This window comes from Myxocyprinus asiaticus, chromosome 6 (assembly GCF_019703515.2).
Source record: "Myxocyprinus asiaticus isolate MX2 ecotype Aquarium Trade chromosome 6, UBuf_Myxa_2, whole genome shotgun sequence".
Lineage (NCBI taxonomy): Eukaryota > Metazoa > Chordata > Actinopteri > Cypriniformes > Catostomidae > Myxocyprinus > Myxocyprinus asiaticus.
The window spans coordinates 3,856,448-3,869,458 of NC_059349.1; the positions used below are offsets into that span (position 1 = coordinate 3,856,448).

Below are 13,011 nucleotides of genomic sequence, written 5' to 3' on the forward strand. Positions count from 1 at the left end.
GGGTAGAAGGACCGAGGCGGGAAGCCTCTGGGGTGGCTTGCTTTCTTACGATGGCAAGCCGCGACCACATCGTTGCCATGGGCATGTTCTCGCAATGAGTACATGACCCATCCACGAACGCTGTCTCCGTGTGGGCAGCGTCCAGACACGAAAACAGTGATCATGGCCATCAGAAGGCGAGAGATAACGACCGCAACCAGGAATAACACACAAACGGAAAGGCATCTTTAAAAAGATGCGTCTTTAAAAAGGCGATCCGTATGTCCTGCACTTTTAGAGAAATATACTCTTTTAGAGAAATATACTCTTTTATTTCTACCGAAGTGCCCAGGGGCATTCTCTGCAGTGCACCAGTGCAGAGGGGGGAGAAGCCGCTGAAATGCGCCGTCAGATCCAGCAGTGGTGAATGAACAGCCGAGGGAATTCAGCTCAGTGAGCATCGACCGTTCGGCTCCGAAGAGAAAATCTGAATGAGTGGTTGCATACCAGCTCCTTTTATACCCATATGTCCGGGGGAGTGGTATGCAAATACCACTCACCAATTTTCATTGGCCTTTTATCAAAGACCAGAGGTGTCTCGGGCTCCCAAGAGTGACCCCTAGTGTCACTACATCGACACAACGTCGAGTGAGTGACAGATAGGGAGCAAGACTTTTATAGATTTTTACAAGTCAAATCAAAAGAGGGATAGAGGATTGTTCTTCTTTGATTAAATTACTAATTAAAGCCTATAAAACGAATGACAATAAACAACTAATATCTAAGCTACACACATGTATTCAAGATTCCAAAGAACACTCTATTGTATATATTAAACAAAAATGGGAAAAAGAGATGGGGATTCATATTCCAGAAGATGAATGGATAAATAAATGCCGATCACTAGTCACTAGTCACTCCAGGGCCTTAAGAGAATTTGGGTGGAAGAATATAGTACAATGTTTTAAAGTGAAAGCCAAACAAACTGGATTAACAAATCAAGGGGTCTGTTGGAGACAATGTGGAACATCATTGGCTGACTACTTACATATCTTTTGGGCCTGTCCTGTAGTACAATTATTCTGTGGGGAAATACATTTAACTATTAAAGAGATTCTTGAAATATACACTGATACACTGGCCAGAAGTTTGGAATAATGTACAAATTTTGCTGTTTCGGAAGGAAAATGGTACTTTAATTCACCAAAGTGGCAGTCAACTGATCACAAAGTATAGTCAGGACATTGATGTAAAAAAAACAGCACCATCACTATTTGAAAAAAGTCATTTTTGATTAAATCTAGACAGGGCCCATTTCCAGCAGCCATCACTCCAACACCTTATCCTTGAGTAATCATGCTAAATTGATAATTTGGTACTAGAAAATCACTTGCCATTATATCAAACACAGCTGAAAGCTGTTTGGTTCGTTAAATGAAGCTTAACATTGTCTTTGTGTTTGTTTTTGAGATGCCACAGTACGCAATAGACTGGCATGTCTTAATATATCTCAATATTAGGTCAAAAATGGCAAAAAAAGAAACAGCTTTCTCTAGAAACTCATCAGTCAATCATTGTTTTGAGGAATGAAGGCTATACAATGCTTGAAGATTTCATACAAAGTTGTACACTACAGTCTCCAAAGACAAAGGACAACTGGCTTTTACAAGGACAGAAAGAGATGTACAACTAAACAAGATGATAAGTACATCAGAGTCTCTAGTTTGAGAAATAGACACCTCACATGTCCTCAGCTGACAGCTTCATTGAATTCTACCTGCTCAACACCAGTTTCATGTACAACAGTAAAGAGAAGACTCAGGGGTGCAGGCCTTATGGGAAGAATTGCAAAGAAAAATCCACTTTTGAAACAGAAAAACAAAAAGAAATGATTAGAGTGGGCAAAGAAACACATTGGACATTGGACAACAGATAATTGGAAAAGAGTGCTATGGATCTTAACCCCATTGAGCTTTAGTGGGATCAGCTAGACTGTAAGGTGCATGAGAAGTGCCCGACAAGACAGACACATCTATGGCAAGTGCTACAGGAAGCGTGGGATAAAATGTCACTTGAGTATCTGGACAAACTGACAGCTAGAATGCCAAGGATCTGCAAAGCTGTCATTGCTGCACGTGGAGGATTTTTTGATGAGAACTCTTTGAAGTAGTTTAAGATTTTTTTTAAGATGGTAATTTTTTCACATTATTATTGTCCTGACTATACATTGTGATCAGTTGAATGCCACTTTGGTGAATAAAAGTACCAATTTATTTTCCTAAGAGCAAAATCTGTACTAAGAGCAAAATCTTTATTAACTGTAAGCCTTTCTACTCGCCGCAGGAGTTTTCCTTGTTTATTCTGGTGAGTGTTTACATCGCGCCAAGCGCGTGTTTGAATGCCGCGCTGCAACAGCTGGCTGATCAGATCACAGACACGGAACAACAATACCCTGACTCAGTTATTATTATTCTTGGGGATTTTAACAAAGCAAACCTCACACATGAACTGCCCAAATACAGACAGCACATTACATGCCCCACCAGAAACAGAAATATACTGGATCATTACTACACAACAATAAAGGATGCATATCGCTCTGTCCTTAGAGCAGCTTTGGGACTATCTGATCACTGTCTGGTTCATCTTCTTCCAAACTACAGACAGAAACTAAAATCTGCTAAGCCTGTAGTAAGGACTGTAAAGATATGGACCAATAAAGCAGAGCTGGAACTACAAGCCTGCTTTGACTGCACTGATTGGAGTATTTTTGAAGCTGCAGACACCAATATGGACGAGCTCACAGATACTGTTACATCATATATCAGTTTCTGTGAGGATATGTGCATCCCTACTAGGACTTATTTAACATTTACCAATGACAAACCATGGTTTATAGCAGAGCTCAGGCAGATTCGTCAGGCCAAAGAGGATGCTTACAGAGGTGGGGATAAAATCTTGTACAATCAGGCCAGGAACACACTCAATAAGGAATCAGAGTGGCTAAAAGAAGATACTCTGCGAAGCTGAAAAACAAGTTTTCAGCTAACGAACCTAAATCAGTGTGGAGTGGCATGAAACAACTTACAAATTACAGGACTCCTACCCCCAACCCTGTGGTGGACCAACAACTGGCTGACGACCTGAATGTGTTCTACTGTAGATTTGAAAGGCCCAATATCACACCCCACACCGCTCTGACCTTCACTTCACACAAACACCAACACCTCCTGCAACCCCCCTCTTCCCCCATCCTGCTACTCAACCTGCACTTAAGATCTATGAAGATGATGTGTGCCGTGTCTTTCGGAAACAAAAGATAAGGAAAGCTTCAGGACCAGATGGTGTTTCACCTGCATGTCTTAGATCCTGTGCTAACCAGCTGGCCCCCATCTTCACACTGATTTTCAATAGATCACTGGAGCAATGTGAAGTTCCATGCTGCTTCAAACACTCAATCATCATTCCTGTCACAAAGAAACCCAAAATCACAGGTCTTAATGACTATAGACCTGTCGCCCTGACATCTGTGGTCATGAAGTCATTTGAGAGACTGGTGTTGGCCCAACTGAAGGACATCATATCCTGCAACATCTGGACAGACCAGGGACATATGCAAGGTTCCTTTTTGTGGACTTCAGTTCTGCTTTCAACACCATCATTCCAGCTATTCTCCAGACTAAATTACACCAACTCTCTGTTCCCACGTCTATCTGTCAGTGGATCACCAGCTTTCTGACGGACATGCAGCAGCTTGTGAGACAGGGGAAATTCACTTCTAGCACCTGTACAATCAGCACTGGTGCCCCCCAGGGATGTGTGCTCTCCCCATTACTCTTCTCCTGCTACACCAAAGACTGCATCGCCAAACCTGAAACCTGAAGTTTGCAGATGACACCACTGTCATCGGCCTCATCCGAGATGATGATGAGTCTGCATACAGAAGGGAGGTTAAACAGCTGGCTGTCTGGTGCAATCAGAACAACCTTGAGCTGAACACGCTCAAAACGGTGGAGATGACTGTGGACTTTAGGAGGAACACCCCAACACTGAACCCCCTCACCATTCTAAACAGCACTGTGGCAGTAGTGGAGTCATTCAGGTTCCTGGGCACTACCATCTCACAAGGCCTGAAGTGGGAGACCCACATTGCCTCCATTGCAAAAAAGGCCCAGCAGAGGTTGTACTTCCTTTGCCAGCTGAGGAAGTTCAACCTGCCACAGGCGCTGCTGATACAGTTCTACTCAGCAGTCACTGAGTCTGTCCTCTGCACTTCAATATCTGTCTGGTTTGGTCCAGCTACGAAATCGGATATCAGAAGACTACAAAGGACAGTTCGGACTGCTGAGAGGATTATTGCTTGCCCCCTGCCCTCCCTTCAAGAACTATACACTTCCAGAGTGAGGAAAAAGGCTGGAAAAATCATTCTGGACCCCACTCACCCAGCCCACTACCATTTTGAACTGTTACCTTCTGGCCGACGCTTCAGAGCTCTGAGAACCAGAACCGTCAGGCACAGGAACAGTTTTTTCCCTCAGGCTATCCTTCTCGTGAACAGTTAAAACTGCCACATTGAGCATTAATTAATGTGCAATACACAGCTGAGTCTTTTTATATTATCCAACGCATCCAGCCTCTTCTGCCATTACATTCCCTTGCACTGTATATAACCGATTTGTATTAAGATTTGCACTATGTATGTGTATGTGTGTATGTATGTATGTATGTGTTTGTCTGTGTGTGTGTATGTATGGGTGTGTGTGTATATATGTGTGTGTGTGTATATGTATGTATGTATATACAGTTGTGTTCAAAATTTTGCATACCCTTGGAAAATTGGTAATATATGTACCATTTTTAAAGAAAACATGAGTGAGCAGGCAAAACACATTTCTTTTATTTCTTAATACATATATTACCAATTCTCCAAGGGTATGCAAACTTTTGAGCACAACTGTATGTATATATATATATATATATATATATATATATATATATGTGTATGTGTGTATGTGTGTGTGTGTGTGTGTGTGTGTGTATATATATATATATATATATATGTATGTGTATGTATGTGTGTGTGTCTACTGTGTATCCTATATATACTTTATTTCAATATTTATTTTTTATTCAATTTTGTATTATTTTTTAAAAGTCTTGTTGCTGTTTTGTATTGTTGTGTACTGGAAGATCCTGTCACCAAGACAAATTCCTTGTATGTGTAAGTATACTTGGCAATAAAGCTCATTCTGATTAGATCCAAGGGTTCACTTACTTTTTCCACAGTACTGTGAATGTTTAATGGGATGTGTTCAATAAAGACATGAAAGATTATAATTGTTTGTGTGTTGTTAGCTTAAGCACATTGTGTTTACCTAAACACCTTAACTTTTGGCCTACAGAGCCTCCTTGAGGACAAAACTGGAACATCTTACAGAACTAATAGGCTGTAAGTTGACACAGACATTAATAGAAAGGAAAAGACGGTAACCTGACAATGCTTGACTATTTTATTTCACCTGCCAGAGTGGCGTGTGACACTATGAAATTCATCACCCAAACAGAAAATAAACCTGCATTTGGCTTGATTTCGGGCCCTGGAAGCGAACGATGCAAACGACTCCAATCACAGACACTCAAATAGTCACAAACTCCACATGGCGACACATTTGTGGAATATTCCTTGCATTAAGCCTCCAAAACAAATCGAATATCAGGAACAAAATCAAAGAATTCTTTTTCATGTTGTTCAGATTGGTGCAGTTTCACTGAGTTATAAGGACAAAATGTGCATTTTTAATCAAAATAACGCAAAATACGGTTTCACAGCCGGTAAGGACTATTTATGGCTGGTACATTTTCTTAATTCACTTGCCATTGGCAGGTGTGCAAATAAGTGAATTTTGGAGCCAGGATAAAAATCTCACTTTAAACACACCTTTAAATGTGGGTCGGTAACAAGGGTCTTTATGCCAGCATGTCTTCATAAGGTCTATGATTTCTTGAGGTGTGTCAATTGGGATTTGTTCTTCACTGGGTCGATCACCCTGACACACGCAGCGACAGATTTGGTCTTCACTTCTAGCATCTGAAGGAACAGAAAAACAACATTTTCAGTCTAGAGCTTGATAAACGTCAATGATGCTTAGTAGGATACTTTATATGATTCCTAAATAGCAGAAGAACCAACATGGAAAATGTAGTCAAACCCATTTAAGCGCAGCGTAGTTCTAGCGGGAAGACTAGCAGCTGTATATCATCACACCATTAGCTAGGTAACTCCTAGCCAATCACATGTAAGCCATTGCTTTATAAGTCTGCTCACAATCTATCACATTGCTGTTTCAGTGTGCTAACACGGCAACCTCCACCACCCCACCACCACCACCAGTTGAGTCCCGTCCTGCATGAGGGTAGGCTCCTCGCCCCTGCCTCCTATCTCCGGCAGGATATGACGGTTGCGAGTACAACTTCTTCGGACAGCCAGACGGGGCTTACGCCAAAGAGAGACATTACATTTCTGTTTTATATTCATCAAATAAATGTCAAGTTAAATTTCACTCAAGTCTGCGAGTTTTCCTGATAGAAATGATGTTCCTGGGTGTGTGCAGCACCTTCTACACTGCATCTCCTTCTGATGGATGCTATGTAAAAAAATAAGCAGCTAAAGTTTATTTTGAACAAGATACCTGATCACTTCAGTCTGATCTTAACAGTTTGAGCAGCAAAATGGGGCATTTAAAAACTGTATTGGACACAACAGCAAAGAGTGTAGCAAAGCACTTTTACTTATTTTGTGCTGCTGTTTACCAGCAAAGAGGGACTAAAGCGGTTGTCATAATAAACAGCTGCTCACGTCTTTTCAACATCACAATATCTTTATTGTTTTTTATGGTACAAACATTCAAATAATCACAAAATAAAGTTTAAAGTTGTTACCGTTTGAGCTGGCTGATTTGATGCAGCGCTGTTTTCTGATGTCAAACAAAGAATGTATAAACTAGTCAGTCCACTTGAGCCTTCTCCCATTCTGTCCGACACTCATTCTCACCAATTCCGGCACAACGAGTGGAAGGGCTAGGCTTTTAGAACCATGTATGCTTTGCGAACTCAGAATCCCATGCTGCATTGCAATGTAAACAGCATGGCGGCATATATACCGGCAATAGCCATCGCAATCACATCTTATCTATTATAATCAATCATTTTAAACATATTAAAATCCCATTATACATTTCTGGAAGGGCGTAAAACAATTATAACAAAATAATAAAAATATGATATGTCTCCTTTGTTGCAAACCCGTGTGACTTTCTTTCTTATGTGGAATACAAAAGATGTTACTGCTCTTTCAAAGAGCAGTAACCAAACCAAACGTGAATATTATGTGCAAAGAAGACCTTCCTCCATCCATCCATCCATCCATCCATCCATTTTCTATAGCCGCAAGCCTATCCCAGCTGTCTTGGGCCAAAGAAGACTATAAATAGAAACAGTGGATTACTATAGAGCTCATCATACTTAAGAGCAAACAGAGCTTGCCGAAAAAACACATTTTTTTGTTGTTGTTTTTTTGCAGGTGTGTTGATTTTTTTTCCCTCGTCTCACGATGAAACCCGCACACCAATAAGATGTAGCCTAAGCTTTGAGTTGAAAAAAATTAAATAGATTAAAATTATTATGATTAAAATTGATTGCAATTAATGCATACAGTTACTTTTTAGGGAAAGAAAAACAAGAAACAAAAATGTAAGAATTAGATTCAACATTCTGGTTCTGGAAGTAAAAATGCCATTTATTTTTTCAATAGGCAAATTAGTTTTTAACGATAACTTATAATACTTTACAGACAGACCTATTCTGAGTTCCATAGTTGTTAATCAATTGTATTGGTATTCCGTTGAAGCCATGTGTCATTTAAACCTTTTTTTTTTTTTTTTTTTTAATCTTGTTTAAAAGCGGAATTCCTAGTAAAGAACTACGGTACCCATGATCCAATACTCCAATCAGTGGATAGCGGCAAAGTGCGCCAAAAGAGCTCTGCAGTAACCACTTACTCCCATGACGCTATCGAGCCGGTCTCAAACTAAACTCTCAATCTACTTATATATCTGTAAATATCTGAATATTTTGCAATAAACTTAGTATATTTTGTTTCTATACTTATAATCAAGTTAAAATCAATAGTTGTATATTATTTCATTGTTTTTAATTTGATTACGTCATTCACAATGCTTCATCCGATTGTAGTTCATTCCCTCATTAAAGACATGTCTTTTACCTTTGTCTTTTTGTCCCATTTTCAAATACTTTTTTGCTTCAAATCACAGTTTGTAATGTTGTGATTAACCTCAGAGCTGGTTTGGTTCATGGATTTTATTAAATCCCTATGGAGGAAATGAATGGGAAAAATACTTCCAGAACCAAGATGTCTGAAAAATTGGGTTCAACACTTCATTTGTAGTATACTCACGGTAAAATATATGTGTACATATACATCAAACAGAAGCAGATTTATGCAATAGCCTTCTTTACTCGTCTCATTCGCACAAAGAACAAAGACTAAATATTCCTCAAAATAAATCAAAATGCACAGGGAAACACATACACTGCTTTCAATCTAAACCTACAATTATTAAAAATTAGTAAAATAATCAAACAATATAGTAATTCTACTAATTTTCCTGCTGACCTTAAATTATTACATTTTGCAATACAAAAATCGACAAAAATGACTTTACTTAAAATAAACGTCCCATCTGTGTTTCATGTCATATATTATCAATTAATAAAAATTTTTACTGATAAACAAAGCATATCTGTTAGTTGAGTATTTATTGACAGACACTGGTGCTTTTTGTTCTTATGTAGTTTCTATACAAAAGTGTGTTTTCAAATAGTTTCAATCATGAGTCTCAGGATTTTTTTATTTTTAATTATATTAGACAGCGTCTTAAACTTTCACATGGGTCGGCAAACCTTTTGCTTTGCACTACCCATTGTGTGAATTTGTTGACAGTAACTACGTTTCCAATCAAGGATTTTTTTTGGAAAAAAAGTTGAGGGCATCAAAATTAAGTTAATGGAAACGCAAATTATCGATAAAATTTCCCAAATGTCAATATAATATTTTTCCATTTAACTTCAGCACATAAATCCTATGTTGACACGTTTGGACTGCGCGTTACCGAGCCAGTAAAGGTTAAGGCGTCTTTTACCAAAACGCCCGGTAAAAATAACCCCAGGTTATATTAATCCCGTGCGATTGACATGCTGGTAAAAAAAATGTAAATCTGCACTGTCCTGACTGTAAGCCTTATTATAAGTTCTTTGAGTGTCTAAAGTTGATGTTGGCCAACAAGAAGACACCAAGTTTTCAGAATAGAAAAACAAAAAGAGAAATAAAATTAAGTGCCAAGGGGATTAAACAAAAGTGCCAAAATAATTAATATAGGCTACAGATAAAATAGACATAAGAGAAAAGGGATATGGAGGAAGTAATTAACATAAATGAAGAAAAATAAATCATAATAAGTGTACAGATACAGATAAATAACAGAGCTATGGAGTCATATTATACCAAAAGTTATAAAGACACCGAAATTCGTACACACATTTTAAGTTTTGAGTTTTTTTTTGTTTTGTTTTGTTTTTTAAAGAGATGGAGTTTTAATGTAAATTCCAACATCTCTTTGAAAAAACAACTGCAGATAATGCTGGCTGTTGGACTAATGCAGTGTTTCTCAAGCATTTCATGTAGTGTAATCTAGTGTTTATTTACCCATGTAAAAGAGAAAGAAGCGAGCGTGATTTCTTTTGGTTGGAAAAATGAGAAAAGTATATAGCCTACACAAGCACAAAATTGTGTGATTTGAGTGAAAATTGAAAAGGAGTGTTGAGCTTTTTATTTGTTGTTTGGACACTGCAGCCATGCGTATCGCAACATATTTTCCAGAGGGACAGGTAAAATTACATAATGTGAATGGATTGTCCATATTTTTAATTCTAGAGTGTAATATAGCATTACAGGCTCGCTAATGCCACCAGTTCTGTTGTATTTTGCCAGGTATCACAATCAGTTTCAGACACTAACCTACTACTCAATTTCGACATGGTCTTCTGATGATTCTTACAATTGCATTTATGTGAATTTAAAATGACAGTAAGCTGGCCAATTTCAATAAATTACCTCAATACTCTCCAATAATTGTACACAAATGTGGGGACATATGGGACGCGAAAGGTACACAATTTGCGATATAGGGCAGATTTATACTAAAACTTATGCAACAAAGTGTTTTTAAGGATGATGTCATCACGCAGACCATTTTATCGGTAAAAGGCCATTTGAATGGAAACGAGCAGAAGATTTTTCCACTTTGGTGGAAATGTGTACAAACTACATCTCTTTACCCATACAAACAAGATCTTTTCAAACTCTGCTGCCTTGTGCTTCACAGAAACCTCTCTGAGTGAAGCCATTCCAGACAGCGCGTTACATCTTACATCACGGATTTAACGGGGAAAATGAGAGGCGGTGGAACATGCTTTTACATCAATGAAAGTTGGTGTACAGATGTGACAATGTTAAAGAAGATGTGCTGTCCTAATTTGGAAGCGCTTTTTATTAACTGTAAGCCTTTCTACTCACTGCGGGAGTTTTCCTAGTTTATTCTGGTGTGTTTATATCCCACCACACGCGTGCATGAATGCAGCGCTGCAACAGCTGGCTGATCAAATCACAGACATGGAACAACAATTGCCAGACTCAGTTATTATTATTCTTGGGGATTTTAACAAAGCAAACCTCACACGTGAACTGCCCAAATACAAACAGCACATTACATGCCCAACCAGAGACAGAAATATACATGATCACCCTAACCCTAACCCTACACAACAATAAAGGATGCATATCGCTCTGTCCTTAGAGCACCTCTGTGATTCTCTGATCACTTTCTGGTTCATTTTCTTCCAACCTACAGGCAGAAACTAAAATCAGCTAAATCTGTAATAAAGACTGTAAAAAGATGGACCTATGAAGCAGAGCTGGAACTACAAGCCTGCTTGACTGCACTGATTGGAGTGTTTTTGAGGCTGCAGACAACAATCTTGACGAGCTCACAGATACTGTTACATCATATATCATATATCATATATCCTGTGAGGATATGTGCATTCCTACTAGGACTTATTTAACGTTCAACAATGACAAACCATGGTTTACAGCAAAACTCAGGCAGCTTTGTCAGGCCAAAGAGGTTGCTTACAAAGGTGGGGATAAAGTCTTATACAATCAGGGCAGGAACACAATAAATAAGGAAATTAGAGTGGCTAAAAGAAGCTATTCTGATAAGCTGAAATTTTTTTTTTCATTTAACGACCCTGCATCAGTGTGGAGCGGCCTGAAAGACATTACTAACTTCAAGAGACCTTCCCCCAACAATGTAGGGAACCAACAACTGGCTAACGACTTGAATGTGTTCTACTGTAGATTTGAAAGGCCCAATCTCACACCCCACACCCGCTCTGACCTTCACTTCACACAAACATCAACACCTCCTGCAACCCCCCTCCTGCTACTCAACCTGCACTTACGATCTGTGAAGAAGAGGTGTGCCGTGTCTTCCGAAAACAAAAGACAAAGAAAGCACAGGGCCCAGATTGTTTCAACTGCTTGTCTAAAATCCTGTGCTAACCAGCTGGCCCCCATCTTCACACTGATCTTCAATTGATCACTGGAGCAGTGTGAAGTCCCATGCTGCTTCAAACACTCAATCATTATTCCTGTCCCAAAGAAGCCCAAAATCGCAGGACTTAATGACTACAGACGCGTCGCTCTGACATCTGTGGTCATGAAATCATTTGAGAGACTTGTATTGGCCCACCTGAAGGACATCACTGGACCCTTTCTGGATCCCCTTCAATTTGCTTATAGAGAAAACAGGTCTGTGGATGATGCAGTCAACATGGGATTGCATCATATCCTGCAACATCTGGACAGACCAGGGACATACTGTATGCAAGGATCCTTTTTGTGGACTTCAGTTCTGCTTTCAACACTATCATCTCAGCTATTATCCGGACTAAATTACACCAACTCTCTATTCCCATGTATATCTGTCTGTGGATCACCAGCTTTCTGACGGACAGGCAGCAGCTTGTGAGATAGGGGAAATTCACTTCCAGCACCTGTACAATCAGCACTGGTGCCTCCCAGGGATGTGTTCTCTCCTTACTACTCTTCTCCCTGTATACAAATGACTGCACCACCAAGGAACCCTCTGTCAAGCTCCTGAAGTTTGCAGATGACACTACTGTCATCGGCCTCATCCAAGATGATGATGAGTCTGTATACAGAAGGGAGGTTGAACGGCTGGCTCACTGGTGTAGTCAAAACAACCTGGTGCTGAACACGCTCAAAATAGTGGAGATGATTGTGGACTTTAGGAGAAACACCCCAACACTGACCCCCCCCCCCCCCACCATTCTAAACAGCACTGTGGCAGCAGTGGGGTCATTCAGGTTCCTGGGCACTACCATCTCATAGGACCTGAAGTAGGAGACCCACATTGACTCCATTGTGAAAAAGGCCCTGTACAGTTTGTACAGTTCTACTCAGCAGTCATTGAGTTGTCCTCTGCACTTCAGTAACTGTCTGGTTTGGTGCAGCTACGAAATCAGATTTCAGAAGACTTCAAAGGACAGTTCGGACTGCTGAGAGGATTATTGGTTGCCCTCTGCCCTCCCTTCAAGAACTGTTCACTTCCAGAGTGAGGAGAAAGGCTGGAAAAATCACTCTGGACCCCACTCACCCTGCCCACAACTTTTTTGAATGGTTGCCTTCTGGCAGGCGCTACAGAGCACTGAGCACCAGAACCATCAGGCACAGGAACAGTTTTTTTCCCTCAGGCTATCCTTCCCTCAGGCTATCTTCTGCCATTACATTCTCTTGCTTCTGTATATAACAGATTGTTTATGTATATTATACATACGTATGTATATATATATATATATATATATATATATATA

At 39.7% G+C, this 13,011-nt stretch overlaps 2 protein-coding genes across 5 annotated transcripts in view; one reads left to right on the forward strand and one right to left on the reverse strand.

Annotated features, from left to right (window-relative positions):
* Positions 1-13,011, forward strand: part of LOC127442946 (gastrula zinc finger protein XlCGF7.1-like) — an 898,889-nt gene that overhangs the window by 876,184 nt on the left and 9,694 nt on the right. The window lies entirely within an intron of this gene.
* LOC127442870 (receptor-interacting serine/threonine-protein kinase 1-like) overlaps positions 1-13,011 on the reverse strand; it is an 85,258-nt gene that overhangs the window by 22,043 nt on the left and 50,204 nt on the right. For all 4 annotated transcript variants that reach the window (XM_051701156.1, XM_051701154.1, XM_051701153.1 and 1 more), the window contains one exon: positions 5,918-6,067. In XM_051701156.1, coding sequence (XP_051557116.1) covers positions 5,918-6,067 — 150 coding nt within the window. The remainder of the gene's footprint in view (positions 1-5,917; positions 6,068-13,011) is intronic.